Here is an 18,804-nt window from a genome sequence, read left to right on the forward strand (position 1 = left end):
TCTTGTCGGGCCAACCTACCCTACAATTATACTCGTCTGGATATGTTTATATTAACAGTATAAAGGCTGCATAGTAAAGGTTACCTTGTTTTAGTTCACAAACACATTGTCAACAAAGATCGTGCCACTACAATCATTAAGAAAATGTAGGAGGCAAAGAACAGCTTCTTGCTAGTCTTTGATTTATCTTGTTTTCAACTACATAGAGACTTTTGAAGCCAATTTCTCCTGGGAAGGGGTTTTTGCTGGAAGCTGTAAATGAGCTCCTGGCAGAAAGATATGACAGATCTTCAGTCAAGGCTTCTCGCTCTGTTTTTCTTGTCTGAAGTAATCACTTTCACTCCTGGTTAACTTATTTCTCACTAACAGTTTATTTGATATATTTGTCCCTTTTTTGATCTCTAGGATTTCTGAGCAGATTTTTTGTTGTTGTAGTAAGCTGAAGACAAAAATATAACATTTGAATTTTGGATTTGTTGACATCATCAATTAGGAAACAAATGCAACATCATCACCTCTTTGATGTCATTTGCAACGATCACGGAGAACTGACAAATGCGTTTCTTATGGAACTAGCTTCTGAAAAGCTGGAAATGACTGGACACAAGCCCCACCTTAAAAGAGATATCTTCTTTGATGCTTCCTTTAATTTACTGCACTGTCCTGACAGTGTTTTCAGATATGAAGAACCCGCAGGGTACAGTTATCCCTATCCATGGATACTTATCCATAAGTAAATAAATAATGCAGTCTGACTTTACACTTAGCTGTGTAAGAGAGGTACGTCTGATGGCACCTCTCCCGTGCAGACAGGCCGAGAGAGCTGGGATTGTTCAGCCTGGAGAAGAGAAGGCTCCAGGGAAACCTTATCTCAGCCTTCCAGCACCTAAAGGGGCTGACAAGACAGCTAAAGTGCTACTTTTTACAAGGGCATGCAGCGATAGGACAAGGGGGAATGGCTTTAAGCTGAAAAAAGGTGGATTTAGTTTAGAAATAAGATATTCTTTACTGTGAGGCTGGCGAGGCGCTGGCCCAGGCTGCCCACAGCAGCTGTGGGTGCCCCATCCCTGGCAGTGTCCCAGGCCAGGCTGGACGGGGCTGGGGGCAACCTGGGCTGGTGGTGGGTGTCCCTGCCCATGGCAGGGGGTGGGACTAGATGGTCTTTAAGGTCCCTTCCAACCCAAACCGTTTCATGATTTAAATATGCATTGCACACAGAACCGATTCCTGTCTAGCTGCTGCACCAGAAGAGAACGTGTCAAACCACTGCAGTCAGAAAAACACTCGCTTTAGCAACATCAGAAGTAAAAACTTATTAGAGATAAATAAGAATGATGAAGATGAAAATACTACAGAAAAGACTGAAGTTAGAAGAGCAGAATCACAGCACTGGGACACTTACTGATTTTGCAAAACTGAAGAAGCTTTTTGTCTCCCCAGTAACCATGTTAGAAGAACCTGTAAAATAAGAGTATATTCACACACAACTTATTACATGCCGACAAGCAGACCATTTATTATATGTATTTCCGTGATTCATATTTAAGAAAAAACATTTCCACAGGTTTAAGAAGGATTAGTAGATGTCCTCATACTTTGGGAATAAATGCCAAAGAGGCCAAGGTGACTGAGCCCTCCAAGTTTATAGGTATTTTGAGGTGACAAGAACAAACTATCAAATCTTCCAAAACCAGGAACAGGTTAAGTGTTACTAGGCATCTTGACACCAAAACTCTTCTGTAGCTCTCTCTGCAGTAAAATGTAATTTGTCATGCCATTTGTCTCTGACCGTATTACTTAGCAGCATCACCACACCGGTATCCTTTTTCTATATCCGTAAAGCTGAATGTGTACGACTACTACATGTGTGCATGTACGTGCACTACAACCTGTTAGCAAAGGTAATGACGATCTGCTGGCAGGGACCTCATTACAAACAGGCAGCCAGGTTGGCTTGTACAGCCCAAGCAGGTATCTGAGTGACAAGGCATTTGTTACTGCCATCCTGCTAGCTAGATGAAAGTCCAAGCACGCAGGTGTGTTTATCCATGATGCCACTGCACCTTCCACTGTGATACAGATATATTCTTCATTTCAAAATCTAGCAATCCCTTCAGCTGTCCCCCGACAGAAGCTTGGCCTGCTTTATCAACGCACAACAAGGCAGCCTGGCAGAACTGCAGGAAAGACGTGTTCACTCAGGATGTGGAGTAGTCCATGTACATGAATAGGAATTTGTGAACAGAAGCCTGGGCTTGAATTCCTAAACGTCATGTCAAATAAAACTGATAGCATTCTTCCTGAAATCCTCCTCCAAGCTTCCCTCCCACAAGAACTATTTTACAGTTTCCTTGGCCACACTGTGATTCCTATGTGTAGAATGAGAGAGCCAATCTTTCTCCTACACTTCTGTATCACCCAACGATGTTTAACAATCTGAAACATATGTTTGGTTTCACTTTTAGATATTTTTTTTTATTTTTTTTTAAAGAGTTTCTTTGTATTACCTATTGCTTCTCAATAATTTAGTCCATGCTCAGCTTCACTAAAATCCTTGATTGGAAATGGTCAATTTGAGTAAGTATTACATGGTAGCCTCCAGTAACGAAGGGAGTGGCAGGGGTGATTTTAAGAGATTTTTAACCTTTGCAAAACTTTTGTTTTGAAGTATGTACATGGCTTTTTCCACTCACCATATAAAATGTAAGTCCCAAGTGGTTTGAGGAGACTGAGGCCTTTCCCAGTATTTTCTCCACAAAGACAGTCCAAAACAATATCTACTCCATCTGTCGAGATTCTGAAAAGCAAGAAAGAAATCTCACTTTGCAGTAAGATCCAGTGGACCGGTCAGCCAGCATGATCTAGGCCAACTGGTAACATGGTACTAACATTTTCCAGGTGCTTTAGAAAGGACTCTAAGGCTGAGGCTATGACTATGTGAAAACTTTCTCTGCATCAAAAGACCTTTTAAACTCATTCAGGTGCTGGAATGCAAGTCTGTTGGGCTAGCCAACCCATGCCCTTCAGGCTTAGAAGGGTGGGAACCCACCTTGTTCCCCCTTTTTGAGGGTTTTCAGTGAAATTATATTTTATATATATATATATACATATATATATAAAAACAGATGATAGACAACGTTCTTTCTGAGTGAATGAGAATGTCAGAGATTGTCTTTTTCTGGTCAACAAATGTCAGAGAAAAAAGACATTTTTGTTATTCATATCTCATATTCTTTTTTGGAATTCATAGGGAAACATATCTTATTTTAGTCCTTTCCAGATAAAATTATGCCCTTGGACAGTTATTTAAAGAGTCTTCTGTTTCAGACTTTGTACAAACTAAACATCAGCGAAGAGTTAAATCAAGCATAAAGAGAAGTCACCAAGAGCTAGAAACCCTGCTCTAAGGATACAATCAGGTCATATTATAGAAATGACAAAGTATTTATATTGTTTCCATAAACAGCTTGCATATTTATAATCTTCCAATAAGCACCTTTGTGAATGCAATGTCAATAGGATGCTGAAGGAAAAAAAAGAAAAAAAAAACCCAAAAAACCAAACCAAATACCACACACCAATACCCCAACGTAGGTTTTTTTTTTCTGGCAAAACACCAGCTGCAAAATCCTATCACTAGTTTGACCTAAGTCTAATACCCTACCTCCTAACCAAATAAACAGCCCAAGCAGCAGTAAATTCTCGAGTAACACTCTGAAACAGTTATGTAAATAACTGATGCAGAAACTACAAGAAAATTGCAACCTGGAGACTATCAAAGGTTTAAGGGGCAGTCAACAGCGTCTAATCCCCACGAACACCAATTAGCACCTGATGACCATGCCTTCTGCAGTGGTGTAACTGCAATGAGAAGTCAGGAAAGAGGTTAAGCTTTATGGCTTGTAATGCATCCTTGTTTCCTCACAAAACTCAGACATCCACTGGTTACAAACAGCAGCAAAATGGACAATTTCACTGTGTGCTACTGCTGCCGTAGGTGGGGTACTAAGTGGTTTACATTCAGGCCGCTGGATGAGCTTTCACTGTAAATGAATAATTTGCAATCAAACAACTTTTGGTGCCTTCCACAGTTGAAATGATTCCTCATCCCCCAGGATCATTTCCACATTCATATCACCTTTGGGTTTGGTTTTTTTTCATTTTTGGGGGGTGGGTGGGTTGCTTTTTTTTTTTTTTTTTTTTTTTTCTTTTACTTTTCTCCTTGATGGAAGTTCTTCCCTGGAATATTCCAGTCACCTGCAGTAAAGCAGATTCCTTCCACTATCCCTTCTCAGCCACTGGCCCACCTTCTCCTGCTCACAACCTCTGAAGAAATAGAGTCTTCTCCTTCCCTTAGGGCTCCCCCTGACCCAGTGTGCAGCAGGCAAATGCAGACCAGCTGTCCTCCCTGCTGGACACACATTTTAAGCAGAACAAAGTCTACAGCTAATATCCAGCAAACCAAGCAACCACACTGTTCTCCCCACTGCCTTGTTCAAAAGCCAATTTGTCTTCATAACGCTCTCAAAACCACCACTGTACTTTTTTTCTTTTCTTTCAATACAAAGTGAAAATACACAGATCTGAGCAACAAATCAGAGTGCTGGCATATTCTGCAAGGTGCCAGTTCTGACTTCAGTCAGGACTATCAGTTGTGCTAATATAATGCTACGCACCTCTAGACCAGGAAAGACAAAAACTAGGTTGCTGCACCTGTATTTCAACTTTTGTACCCACTGGTTCTCTGCCTCATTGGTTCACTGAGAGGTGAAAAAGCATGTGAAAATGCAGGATCACCAAAAGGGATTTTAAAAGACTCAACAGAGCAGAATTCCACCCCTTTGTAACCAGGACTCCTTTTGATTTCAGCAGTTACAGTCTGCTATACAGAGTCAGGGGCAGTGTCAGGAACTGTCCCAAAACAAACTGTCCTGATGAAGGGCAGAAGCAGTCAACGTTCTCTGCATTCATGAGGTTATCAGATGTTAAAAGGACTTTATTCCTTTTTATAAGCAATGATATCTGTTGTATCTGCTCCCTCATCACATACCCACTTAGATCAGATCTGTTGCCCCTGCAAAGAGTTATGATTAAGGTTGGTGCTGAACTCTGATTAACGTTTTCAAGTGTTCCCTCTTGCTGAATCAATGTTTGTAAAGTGGGGACTGCTAGAATTCAGTCTTAACCCCACAACAGCGATTTTCCAGGGGCAGCAAAACACTTAGATACATACACTTCCCCGAAAGAAAGGCTATCAAAGGGCTGAAGAAATGTGCTGCGATTCTTCTGAGCTGTAAGAAAATAATCCAGCAGATGAGACCTCTACAGGTCCTCCATTTCCGGTGAAACTTCCCCTATGGAAAAGTTTTACTTTGATATAAAATGTCCTTCGTGACAGATCATTGCAAATGTTCTCTTAAGCCCTTAGGAACACTCCAGAAAAAGCAGCAAGACACCCTGCTTTCTCCTCCAACAGCTTGCTGGATTGCTAACAGCTCTGACAAAAGTCTGCTATAAACTGAATGTCCTCTCTGAGGGCTAGTAACCCTCGTACTAAGAGACCACCTGAGACTCTACGTATCACTCCGAGGAATGCGTAAGTTTGGCAGGAAACCTGTCAATTGTACTACCTTGGGGCTCTCCTTTGAGAAATTTCTTGTTTTATACCCAGCTACATAATCTAGCATTTTGACAAATACAGGATGGAGGGAAAATACTACTCTTATCTGTCTGACAAATAAAAATCAAAAAGACATTTTTTACTAAGTTTCTTATCAGTTCTAAAGTTTTGCCACCTGCATCAACATCAGTATCTAAAAACAGACAAACTGGAAATCAAAGTATTTGAAAGCATGTAAATACAAACACACATGAGTACTTCAAAAGGCAACAGGATGATTCTAATCTGGATGCAAACAAACAAAATCTAAGGATCTTAAATTAAAACAGACATCATGTGCTCTGATAGCAATCCCTGGCAGAGGATAAAAACCCAGGCAGACAGAAGCACACCGAGAACTCCAAGACCTGGATAACTTGCAGATCCACTGAAAATATCTTACTCGGTGCACTGCAGTGAGCTCCTACATAGGCAGATAACAGTAAAGTACATCCTTCTGTTAAAGCCGATACACTTTTCCACTTAATTTACTTTGCTCGCAACAGACGCTCACGTATGAACACGGACTAACGAATCTTATGTTGCTTTATGAAGAAATAGGGAGACGCTTGCCATCTTGTCCCTTGTAGTGGACAGATGGAACATACAGAATAAACTACAGTTGCCAAACTCACAAATGTAACCTCCTCCCATAAATACGATCAGCCCGGTGTCTTTCATTGTATGTTTCCAGGTACCATACAACCCTTACTCAGAAAAATAAAAGATTACCTTTTTACTTCTTGAACATAGTCTGCATTTCTGTCAAACAGGTGAGTTACTGAGTCTTTGATTGCTTCATGTTTGAAAGATGAAGCGGTTCCAAAAACAGTAACATTGGGAATTGTTGAACAGAGCTGAGCAACAGCTTGACCCTGCGAACACATTATTATGTTAGTTGACTGACATGGAAATTGGTTAACAGACTTTGCAGCTGCCAGTTCACTCATGTTTGGTCTTGGATATTGCTGTGTCACGTGCAAGGACTTCCCAAACTAATTTCTTGCCAGTGCAACGCAGTTCAGCCACAGGAGAAGACACTTAAATCAAAAGGATATTCTGAAGACAAAGCAACTGCAGGGATAAAAGCGATTTAACGTATCAAAACATTCTATCAGAAAAAGAGTTCTTCTTGATCTTTTAACAGAGGCAGTGTAATTTAAGGGAAACGGCATTAATTAACAAAGACCACTGGAAAGGATTACTCACAACAGTGCTAGAGAAATATTTTTCATTTGGTATATGCATCCCACGCCATTTCCCCCGGTGTCCCCTGAGGAACATCAGCAGTCCTCTTTGCACCTCCCACCTAAGAACAGTGTTGACTGCTTCCGCATGTGACTCAAAACCTCTCTGCTCATGGGGAAGGCTTTGCAGCACCTGATGCCAGAAGAGAATTTCTGGCAGATAATGTCAAGTATTTGGTTCCTCTGGTACTCAGATAAGCTTTCATGCCTCAGCTTTTTGCAGTCCTAATACAGAAGGTCTAGCGTAGTCAGTCCCAGGACAGCACGTAGTCTACCATTCCTAAGTGATCACGTTTTCTTACGGTTTCAGCGGGAGACAGCAAGTTGGTATAACAAATACTGCATAGTAATGCAAATCTGCTTTACCTCTTATTAATAAAAGTAATTATTACTGATTATTCAAAATGCAGGAATAGCCTTGAGTCCCACTGAAACGTCTGCTTAGGCTCGTGCCCTAACCTGAAAACTGATCAACAGCAGAGAGGATAAAATTGCCTAGAGCATGTATAGGAAAATCATTCCCCTCGTACATCCCTCCTGCGTCTGGGCAGGAATCCAGTGGAGTCAATCAGATGCTACGTCACTGTTTAGGTAGGACTTGTGGCATTAAGACAATGTGTGCGTTCAAATGTCTGTGCTTTGACTTTCCAGCTTCAGGCCGCAGGAGGCTTTAACTTCTTTCCCTAAGTTTTAACCTCTAATTTCATGAGGCCGAGAGAAGAGAATCACTACATAAATGCTGGGCCATCTAGATTTCAGAAAAGATCCCAACAAGTCATCTTCCTACAACCCTGGCTTTTGTTTTACTCTTAATACACTAACAAACGGAAGACAGACTTTTGGTAGCCGCATCCTGCCTCCTGTTGTAACCGCATTATTCCACTTACTATTACACAGATATATCCAGAAGCAAGAAATGGCACTGCCATTCTAAAAAGAATGTCTGACAGAATTCAGCAGATTCTTGACTATATTTACAGCCAAAAGATTGTCACTTGTACACTGTATGCGTGACCAGGAAAATTATCCATGGATAAACACATTTCTGTTCATTCCAACCAGAATCCCTGATTGTTAATATGTAAATACCAGTAATCAGTGCTTGGGTTTTATTTACAGTAGAATAATTAGATAACCCTGCATACCCTGGGGGTGTTGGCATCCTCACATATAATGCTGAATGTAATTGCTAGTGACAATCCTCTGAGCTGAGCATCGCAGGAGAGGACAATATCATTATTTATACGTGGTGGCATCCAGGAGTTTCAGATTGATTTCCTACTGGATCAGTCAGTAAACAGCTCCACAGCAAGGCGCAGTTTACATGATCCTTTGGACACATAGCCCACCGCCAGGGAATACAGCAGGAGAAGGGATGGATGCATTCTCATTCTTCCTTTACAGGTGAGACACAGAACAGCACAGCAAGTTGAGCAACCTGTCCAACAGCTCAGAGAAACTTACAGCAGGACCCAGATATCAACGCAGATTCACAGCACAGTAATCCAATACCAAACGCAAACGACCTTTCCTTTTTAAAATCATCCACCATTTTCCTGGGTTGGAATCCCTAATCGCTTAGAAAAATCACAAGCAAATCCGTTCCTGAGGGGCCTCATCTCACAAGAAGTAATGTCTTTGGGGAGTAGAAAACTCTTCTCATACTTTATTTCTCTATTACTTACCATCTCATTCTGAAGCCCAGGTTTTCGTGGCCACAAACATTGTAACAAAATTACAAGAAATAAATTGATCTGGATTTTCTATCTCTCCTTTTCTTAGCCATTTTCACTAGCAATTCTCTTTTCTCACTTCCTGTGTTTCCCAGAAAAGCATCACACACAGTGGTTTAGGTAAGTCGGTATTTTATAATATATGCTAGTTAAGTGAAATTCTGACATTATTGATCTATTCTTTAATTAGTTTTCTGCAATTTCCATGTAACTTCAGAAGACGAGGGGTAATGAGTATATCCTGAACCAAAAAACTGACTGTTTAAAAGGTCAAATATTAGAGTAGAAAACATGTTGGTTTTTATCCTGCAGATGATTAACATTTAACAAACTGGCAGTCAGATAAATAGAACTGCACAAAAACCCCAGGATGTGCATAATCTATTTTCCTCCTGACTCAAACTCCTTATTACACCCCTCCCTCCGCCCATAGAGATAATCTTATCTAAAATCCCAGATCAAAATACTTTCCAGCTTTCTGTAGATATTTAAAGCCTATAACTGACTCACATGACCAGTACTTTCATAACTGGATGAACATCACTTAAGTATTTTGAGGCAATTCCACGAAACTTTCTTCTTCTACAGCTTTCTGAAGACCTTAATTTGATGATGACTTGCACTTATTTTTTGTGCAAAGTATTCTTTGCATTTGTATCTCAGAAATCTAAGAATAAAGGCCGTATTGGACCTTTCATGCTTTCCCCACCAAAACAGTAATACTGAACTCAACCTATGAACTCAAAACATTTCACTCCTGTGGAATGTGATTAAGCTCCAAAACAGCACTGTGGCTGCACACGTCATTCCTAAGTCTCTTTTCTAATCCCTCAAGTCATGTAGCCACCACCTCTGGATTAGTAGCTAGTGTTTAGAGGGCTATACATTCTACTTGCAAGTATGCGAGGTGCTGGTGTTCAGAACGTCTGTAGTTCACAAATGAAGTATGCACAAAGGGGTTTGCAGCTAGGAGGAAAAACGTCCTCTTCCCAGGGATGTGGAGGGGCAGGCATGGTATCCACGCTGGCTCCTGCTCCCCCCCGTCACCAGGAACCACCCTTTGATCACAGGGGCACATGAACCCTGTCCTGCCTTTCAGATTCCAAAAAGCCATTCCCCTCCTAAAAATTGCTCTCTGGTTAACAGAGACAAGAGTGCTTTCCGTCTCCTCCCCTGCCCAGACAAAACCGCATCATCTCTGCTACCAGCTTTCACTGTGGAGACCACACGGATATGGAAGCAGGCACCATGTTATCAGAAATAGCATATGAACTCTAAAACCTTCCAAGAGGGTGTCTAACTAGACAGGCATGATATGAAAAATGAAGATAAAACTCTTCACACATCTAATTTTTCATATACGATGCAAGTTTCTACAGATAGATAATGACTAGATTCTTGCTCCCTCAACCTGGGAAAACCAGTAAGTGGCAAAAAATAATTCTCAATTGGACAATTAATTTTACCTTTCACAGGATTTAGCATTTTTTGAAACATAAAAATGATCAATTGCTTCATTGAAGGGATAGACATGGTTACAAAACAGTCCCGTAAAATGGTTTTAATCTCGTTTAAAATATGTATTTTTTATATACTACTAATCAAGCAAAACTCCACATGGTGAGTCCTCAAAGAAATTAATAACTTGGATTAAAGTATGCTGTGGCAATGAGGCATGCCTCATACTGGATTTGGCATAGCAGTCTTGCGTCTCTTTAGCTTCAAAGTCCATTTGATGAATTCCTTTTCAAGATATCATGTCAATTTATAAAACCAGTATGTTGAACCTGATCTACACGTATGATTATTACAAAATCTATTATAAATGGATATCTTTATAGTAATTTTAGATCCAGTAAAAAGACAGATTTCTTTACATTCCTTTACTTTAAAACCCAACTTCAAATATGCAGAATTGGAAACCTCTCCTACTGAGATAATCACATAAAAGAAAAAATGAAATAGACTGTTCTGTGCATTTAAACAATCTAAAAGTAAAAAGAAAAAAAAAAAAAAGGTCATTGACATCTAAAAGTCAATATAGGAAGCACAAATACAAGAAAACTTACTAATCTAATTAGCTTATTAATACTAACTTAACACTGGATAAAATATAAATAAGGGGTATAAGCTAGTGGATTTCCAAAGGGTCTGACCTAATGGCACAAGCCAGACCTCCGTCAGATGTGCAAGCTGTGCACTGAATTACCGCAGTTACAGAGCAGTATATTTTTAAGAAACCATCTTTTCTGCTATAATGTAAACTAAGACCTGCTTTATAGCAGTAGAGAACAAACCATCTATGTAGATGTTTTGCAGTAGAGAACAAAGCATGCAAAACTACATGTAGTAGGACCAAGAGCAACAGCAAGAAATATTTTTGTAGCCCAAAGATGCTACAGCATTTTTAAAAAGAGTATTCAGACCTAACCTTGCACAAAAACCCTGCCTGGAACCAAATGTCAGGAGAATACACGTTTCCAAAATGCTTTGATGCCACATAACCTATCTGAAAGTGTCACAAAGTACACAAACATAGTAAGAAATCTGCAAGAGAAGACATCTACTAACCCCCTGGCATCAAGGAAAACTTTTCTCTTGTGTTAGAAGTCAGATACGCAACACTCCCTCTCCTGAAGGTGTTGTTTTTCCAATTACAGCAGAGGAAACTGGAAACCAAACCCTGAGGTGAACACTGCAGTGGACAAACTGCAGCGTGATTCCTGAACAAGCGTAAGGTGGCATCGGCTACACCCAGTGCATCACACGCAAGTTTTGGAGTAAAAGGAGGGGAAGAGAGAGGGGAAGATATAGTCACCACGAGATAATGATCTCTTTTACCCTCAACATCTCTTATTTTCTGCAACAACTAGTAGGGTATGTTTTTTCCTACCCCCTTGCAAAGTTGTGCAGCTGAGGTGCATCCAGAACTCAGGGCTCACTCTCCATCTGGCATAAATCCTCTTCGGTTTAGTGGAGCTACAACAACAAACCCCGGGCAAGATCCTCATCCAGAGGACATAAACGCTGTCTGAAAAGGTAGAGCATCCAAGGAAGAGTTATGCACTGCTCGTCTGTGACGTGATTCAGCAGACGACTGGGGAAAGGACATGTCCTGTGGGGAGTGCAGGGCTGCAAGAGGCAAAAAGAAAAAGGCCTTCAGAGACTGCAGCCTGCTCTGGTCAGGGAAATTGCTTTTCGTGTATGGCTCGCCAGGCTTTTGTGTTTGATTAACAGATTATGCTCTGAGGCAGTGTCTGGAAATAGACTGAGGCATGGCACAGGGACTCTCCTGAGCTGCTGAAGGAGCACGTCCACGGCTTTAGAGGCATTCAGCGGCACAGGGCAGCTCAGCATCAACACACCCTGTCTGGCTTTAAGCGAGACAGCCTGGGTACTTAAAGCAGCCCAGACCTGGTTACACAGAGCTCTGTGTGAGCTGATTTATTCCCTTCCTTGGCTGCTAGAGATGAAATAAGAGGAAAGCACTTCATCAAACGCAAGAACGGCTATGAACTGCTAATACAAAAATAGCAAGCGCAGTCCTGGGAGGTGCTGAGTGAAAATTTCAGTGAAGTGGGAAGTATTAATGACATTGTACAGTATGCCGGCCAGGGCCATCAGAAGTGCAGAGTAAATTCTAATTACTCACATTCAGGAAGGACTGACTCAAACACAAGAGTGCTGTTTAATGTGCTCCTACCTGCTAGGTGCAGGCAGACCTAAATTCAGCCTACTCATACAATGTTTAAAAGGATCAGGGATGCTGTGAGACCTATTTTAAAAGGCTCTGGCTTTCATAGCAGCTTACTGCTGCTTTGCTGCCAACCGGCTCAGAGGCCAGGAAACAGGTATGTATCTGCTTGAACCAAGGTCTGTAGGACGACCAAGGAAACTGACAACTCACCTTACAAAAAAGGGTTACGAACAAACCAACCTGCTTTCAGTCTGAAAAAAACAGGCCAAAGAGAGATTTGATTCTGAGCTTGTTTTAGCCATAAACACATACACATCACACCAAAAAGTTGTGAAAGAAGTGCCCCAAGAGGAAAGAATAGCTAAGTTTAATCAATGGGCAACACTAGCAGAACAACAAAGATACATTAACTGGCCACAAACAAAGTCTGGAAACTGAGAAAGATTTCTCACTGAGCAAGACTAAGCAGAGAGAATGTGAAGAGATGAACACATAGGGTTTTTATGGGGGAAGAAATCTGGTAATTCTCTTCAAAGGGTTCCTATATGCTGACTGTGATAGCAGGTGACTAGATTTACTACGGAGTGCCAGTTCTTTGTCACATAAAATATCGCTACTTCAGTGATGGCGTTTGGAACACATCCTCAAATATCTGCAATTCATGCAGGGGAGACGCAATAAAAAAAGAGCGTTCCTGCCAAGCAGTAACCAGTCCTGCCAGGATGACCCAAATCTGTTGCCAAGTCAGATTTACCCTTCAAATTCAGACATGAGAGCTGTATCTGTAACTTACTCCGTTTGCACTTCTTCCGCTGCTGAGCCTGAAAGGGAAGGTCAGATCACAGCTTCAGGACACCAATCGATGCTCCTGCACAAAAGGCAGCTTAATTTTCGCATCTCTAAGATTGAAATGCTGAAGAATTGGCTAATAACTCTGCCTTGCGTCTGAGGGGTTACGTGATGAAATCGCACAATCCTGGTAAATGACCCAAGTTTTGTGCTCTAAATATTCAGATAGGAAGTACATAAAGAGCAAACAAATAAGGACATGGGCATAATGGCTGTATCTCACACATATAAATCCCTGAAAGAATTAATTTTCCAGGCAGGTATCATAGAGAGAGAGACTGCATTTATTAAAGCTAGAAGAGGTGAGACAAAAGATTTTTGCTCTTTTGGTTTTTTGGTGTTTGGGTTTGTTGGTTTTTTTGGTAATACAACAGTCCTGTATTTATACTAATTCAACCAATCCAGAATACAGTTTTCAAATTTACATTATAAAGTTGCTCTTAAAGTTATTACTTTCATACAAGCCTGTGCTGTGACACGCACTGAATGCACTGACTTAAACAGACTTCATGTTAAAGAACTAATTGCTGCACACAGCAGATCAGTCCCAGCAGGGTGCATGCTACTGTTCAGTTTTCTTGGTGTATTTTCTTCAGTTGCCACTTTGATTCACTTAAAAAAAAAAAAAAATTAAAAAGGCGTGGGAGTATATTTGTGAAAGGAGCTACTCTATCATTGTCTTGCAGTCATTTCCAACATTACAGCATTTTACTGCTAAGACAGGCCAATATGTGTCCTACAGTAAGTCGTATGTTCTTGCACACTTGTATTTCTGAGCATTAATTTTTATGCATGGATAACAGAAAGTTTTTGAAGTTCAGTGTTCGCTGACTTCCTCCTTACTTTAGCAATTGGTTCAGAAGGACACTTAAACATTTCTGTAGCTTTACGCATTTTAATTCTACTTGTATTACACAATTTTATCTTTTGTTAATTATCAAACTGCCCTGCCACTCAATCAAACTGGTTAAGCAGAAGTGTTAAGCATCCTGCCAAACAGAGGCCTGAAAGGGAGCGTGTAACAACCACTATCTTGTTAGATCTTGGTCAGTAGCGGCTCGAGCAATGATAACAGAATCTCAGGGCAGAGAGTATTAATTTCTCATCAAAGTCTGACTGAATCATGTAACGCAGCTGTGAGCCTGTACCACGCTTTCCTAGAAGGCCCCTAAAATTTCTCCAGCCTGCTTCACTGTCCAGGTGAGAGCTTAGAGTCAGTCTCTCAACTGCCCACCCCTACCTCAAGAGCGAAAGAGGAAAACCAACCCAACCCCAAAGCAGTCCTCTTTCCAAACAATCGAGATCAACAAGCCAGCCCCAGGAAACAAAAGCAAATACAATCTTTCCTTTCAACCCCCCCTTCTAACACTGCAGCAGCTCCTCCTCTTCAGATGGAAGGCTGCAATATACCAACAGTGTCAGCAGCAGCACAGTTTGCGAGTGTCCACCTCTCTCCTCCTGGTTCAGGTGCTTCTTTACAACCAGCCACACTTCCTACCGTGAACAGGGAAGACTGCACGGTGCCCTGACCTTTCAGCTGAGTGGGTGGCAGGGAGTGTGCTCATTTGGTATATGGAACAGGATTCAAGTGTCTGTTACAGACAGACAGGTACACGAGACTTTTTTCAAGATATCTTGGTGCATTTCCTTTTTTTCCTACATCATCTTCTGATGTCCCCTGGAACTTCTGGAAATAAACAAATTGACTTACCTAAAGCATCCTGTCAGACATTAAGGGATACCTTCATCTACCGATCATACCCCAGGCACAAAGGGGAAGACAACTGCTATGGTTACCTCACTACCAAAATATCTATAAACAAAAATAAGGCTGCATAAATAAACTGTCAATACATAAGTAGAGGTCCCAGAGAATTTTCCCTGATTCCATTTATTGAAAAAGCTGCAAGATCCTCCTGAAGGAGACTGGGGAGCCAGAACAAAGAACGTCACAAACATTTATGAAGCAACAAACTCTTTTTCAATAAACTGCCTGAAGCAGCTAAAATAATGATCTTGCATAATGAGAAAGGAACAATTACAAACTTCTAGTCCCACAGGGAGCCTATTGTCTCATTAAAGTGCTCTGGAATTTCTATGACATTTAGAAACAAACTGGACAGGTTTCCCAGTTGCTGAAAGTGGGAATGGTTGTTGTATCTATTAAAGCAACAGCACAAAAAATACCTCTTCCCATACCAGTTCTAATGCCAGTTTTCTGGTTTATTAACCAAGAACCTTGTGAAAATGATTTGTTTGATTGTGGCTGTTAAATTTTTCAAAGAATTAACAGACACTGTTAGAGTGGTTTAAAGGGTAACACAAATCCCTCTGAAATCTTTATGTCTAGTTAGCAGAAAGGAAAAAATTCCATGCACCTCCAGTGATATTTCACCTGTAAGATCTATCAAGCAATGGGAAAAGACTTTCCTTCCCAGTTCTAGCTATACATGCTCTTCCCTTACAAGGAACAACAGGCTGCATGCGGCACTCTCCCCTGTGACACAGCAACAAGCTCCTGTCCTGCAGGCCAGCCAGCCCTGTCTCGCTCCTAGGTACGGTCTGTCCTGTATCACATACAGACCTTCATCAGTTTTTGGCCAACCTGACTGTTCTGCCTGCATCTCTGGTCCTTCCCTTGGAAATTCTGTTTTACTTAATTACTTAGCAGGTGATGGATCTGGTTTCTCCTTGCTCCCCTCAGAGAAGACCCACAAGCAGCCACAGCAGAGAACCAGTCAAAAACTGCTCACTGACCATCTGCAATAAAAGAGAGTAAGCCAGCAGCTCCTTACAGGAACAGCCCAGCACAGAGGTTGGGCACTAGTGAGGAAGACTACCTAAGAGTTGGTAGAGCATTAACAGTGCTTCAGGAAGAGAAGGAAGAAATAAGAGGCAAGTGAGGTTAGAAATAGGAAGGGAAAAAGGAATAAAGACATTTAGCAAGAACACTTAACAAGGAAGATGAGTTAACTTTCTCTAGATACACGCATACGTGCAGGGATTGCTTCTGGGCGTTTCGCTCATTCTGTGTGCTCAGCCTGGGTCCGTATAGTGTCAGCTGGGCAAACGGCTTTATAGCTAAAGCTGAGCCTTCAATTCCTGCAGAATACACAGTCCCCCTGAATGTGTGGTCTCATATTGCTTTTACAGTCCTAAATTCCACATGAAAAGATTTAATATTAAAGAACAATAAAGTCAGCCATAACGCTCTAGGTTGTACTGTGTCAAAGCATAATACGATTATAAATTCCATTCATTTACAGAAGTATTCCAAGAGGACCATTTACTGCAAGTAGGATTATCGTTAGCTAAAAATACTTTGTACAGGGAACCCATGAATTTATTCCTCTGATTACAGCCTTCTTTTATATGAGAACCTGAAAGAAGTTCTAAGGGCACAGAATTAGGGATAAGGTTTTTGGCGCTGCCCACCAGACCTCAGCAGACAACAGAATATTAATTTAGCATAAATAAGGCACCGCAGGAAAACAGAAGAGGTACTCCAACTCGAAAGGCTGAGATCTGCTAATATTCTCAGGTTGTAAAATCTGTCTTATGGAAAAAGACTGCATAATTTCAAATGTAAACAAACACCCCTGACAGCATCTTAATATTTTGTACAAGCTTAAATATTTTCCAAAAGGAGAGAGATTTTCTTAAAAAGTCAGCATTTTCTTTTACCAGTTCCTTGAACCATCTTTTATTTCATTGTACACCCTGGTATTCCACTGAATTCAGCCTACTGTTGTTTTGCCCATGCAACACAATGCCTCCTTACTAATAATCCAAACTATGACACGCAGCAGCCACCACTAACTCTTAACTCGGCATTTGTATATTTTCCTCAGGGTTGGCATGATAATGCTTTTCCTTACTTTTAATCTCTCTACAAAAAAGAGGGGAAAAAAGAAGAAAAATGTCTTTCACAGAGAAAGCATCACGCACACTTGCACGTGGTACCTGCAGGAGTATTCCAAGAGGGCCATTTACTGCAAGGGGGATTAGTTACCTACAAATAGCTCATGCAGCGAGTGCATTTATTTATTCCTTTCATTACAGCCTTCTTTTACACAGAAGAAGTATAAGATACATAAGTTCAGGAATGCAATGTTGGGAAAACACTTGGTCCTTGATCTCTGACAACCAATTAGAGGGTTTTGGAGGAGTTTTGGGGTAGAGTTTATTGTCACAACATTTTTATTTCACCAAAAGCTCCTGCCAAACATTCACATCAGCGTTTTGATGGGGAAACAGACACAGTTCCTCCCACTGCAATGCTAATACAGGGAAGTCTGATATCAAATCAAACTGCAAGGTCTGGCTCATTTCAGAAATCAAGATGCATCAGACTGCTTCAGTTACTTGGTGACAGGAAAGTAAGTAAAGTTCCAACTTACCACCCCACCTCCTGCCGAGTGAACCAGCACAGACATGCCTTCTCTTAGGTTAGCAACTTCAAAGAGCATCATGTAGGCAGTTACAAAGTTCATGGGAAACGCAGCAGCCTCAGAAAAACTCATGTCATCTGGGATCTTGTAGACAAATTCTACTGGGGTACATACTACTTCAGCCCATGCGTTGTAGTTTACAAAAGCCATGACTCTGTCTCCAATCTACAAAGAAAGAAGAAAACAACGTTGAGGATATGGCTGCAGTTGAGACTGGAGAGAGCAACTTGTAAGACCTGAAACTCTCCTGTTCAAGCTGTGGGTCACTGACGGACTGTGAAGATACCAGTGCTTCACATCTTTGGCAAAACAGCAGTTAAGCTTCTCAGCTCTGGGCTTTTACCATTTTTTTATTGTATTTGTTTAAGAAGTTCAATCTAACAAAAATACCCGAAGTTAAAGCCACATCTTTTTTGCTACACTGTGATGGAGCAGTCTTCTACTAGCAGAGCTCCTAAATAAAAAATGAGGCTGTAAGCAGTGAAAACAGCACTCTTACTGATAACAAGGAAATTTGCTTACACAAGAAAAAAAAAAAAAGGAAAAAATATTATAATGATATTGATGAGACGCATGGAATAAAATCACATCTAAAATAATTTTCACTTTGCTTTCTCAGTCTTCACACTAATCAGAGATACTTTTCCTCTCTGTGGATTGAGAAGGGGAGGCCTTGTACTCTGGTAGATAGAACACGTGAAAGGGTTCAGAAACCACTCATTTAGAAGATAAAACCATCTGTATACACTCTCTGTTTTTATTTTCTTAGTAACTGATTCTACCAATACATTTCTGTGATTGGAATTTCTACAGCCACATGTCAGAGCAGAATTTGATCATGCAACTTCATATCATCCACCTTAAACATAAAAAATATACCTCTGGATTCCGAGGCACTACTAAGCCTACAAAATGAACCTGTGAGGATTTGAAGAGGCAGTGAAATACTCTCTTTGAATGCAACGTTTCTTTACTCAATTTCTAAAATATACAGCAGTAATGAGTATTTCACTATGGAAAAATGAAGATTTTATGTTAATATTAGATACAATCAGCTGCTTCTAGGAACCTTTCAGAGGTCCAGGCACACCAAATCCACATGTTTGTATAATGGCCTTCATCGCAGCCTCAGATTCTTAAAGTGGAGATAGTGACTCCCCACAGATGG

General features: G+C 40.9%; 2 protein-coding genes across 2 annotated transcripts in view; one reads left to right on the top strand and one right to left on the bottom strand.

Annotated features, from left to right (window-relative positions):
- Positions 1–18,804, top strand: part of ADAMTS18 (ADAM metallopeptidase with thrombospondin type 1 motif 18) — a 485,565-nt gene that overhangs the window by 138,066 nt on the left and 328,695 nt on the right. The gene's annotated exons all lie outside the window — the stretch shown is intronic.
- The window catches only part of VAT1L (vesicle amine transport 1 like), a 67,158-nt gene that overhangs the window by 35,323 nt on the left and 13,031 nt on the right, over positions 1–18,804 (bottom strand). Inside the window, exons 3-6 of the mRNA XM_080410699.1 lie at positions 17,586–17,801; positions 6,392–6,534; positions 2,694–2,797; positions 1,403–1,458 (exon numbers count right to left, since the gene is read on the bottom strand). Coding sequence (XP_080266825.1) covers positions 1,403–1,458; positions 2,694–2,797; positions 6,392–6,534; positions 17,586–17,801 — 519 coding nt within the window. The remainder of the gene's footprint in view (positions 1–1,402; positions 1,459–2,693; positions 2,798–6,391; positions 6,535–17,585; positions 17,802–18,804) is intronic.

The sequence above is a fragment of the Falco punctatus genome (genome assembly GCF_963210335.1).
Source record: "Falco punctatus genome assembly, chromosome: 14".
In the NCBI taxonomy this organism is placed as follows: domain Eukaryota; kingdom Metazoa; phylum Chordata; class Aves; order Falconiformes; family Falconidae; genus Falco; species Falco punctatus.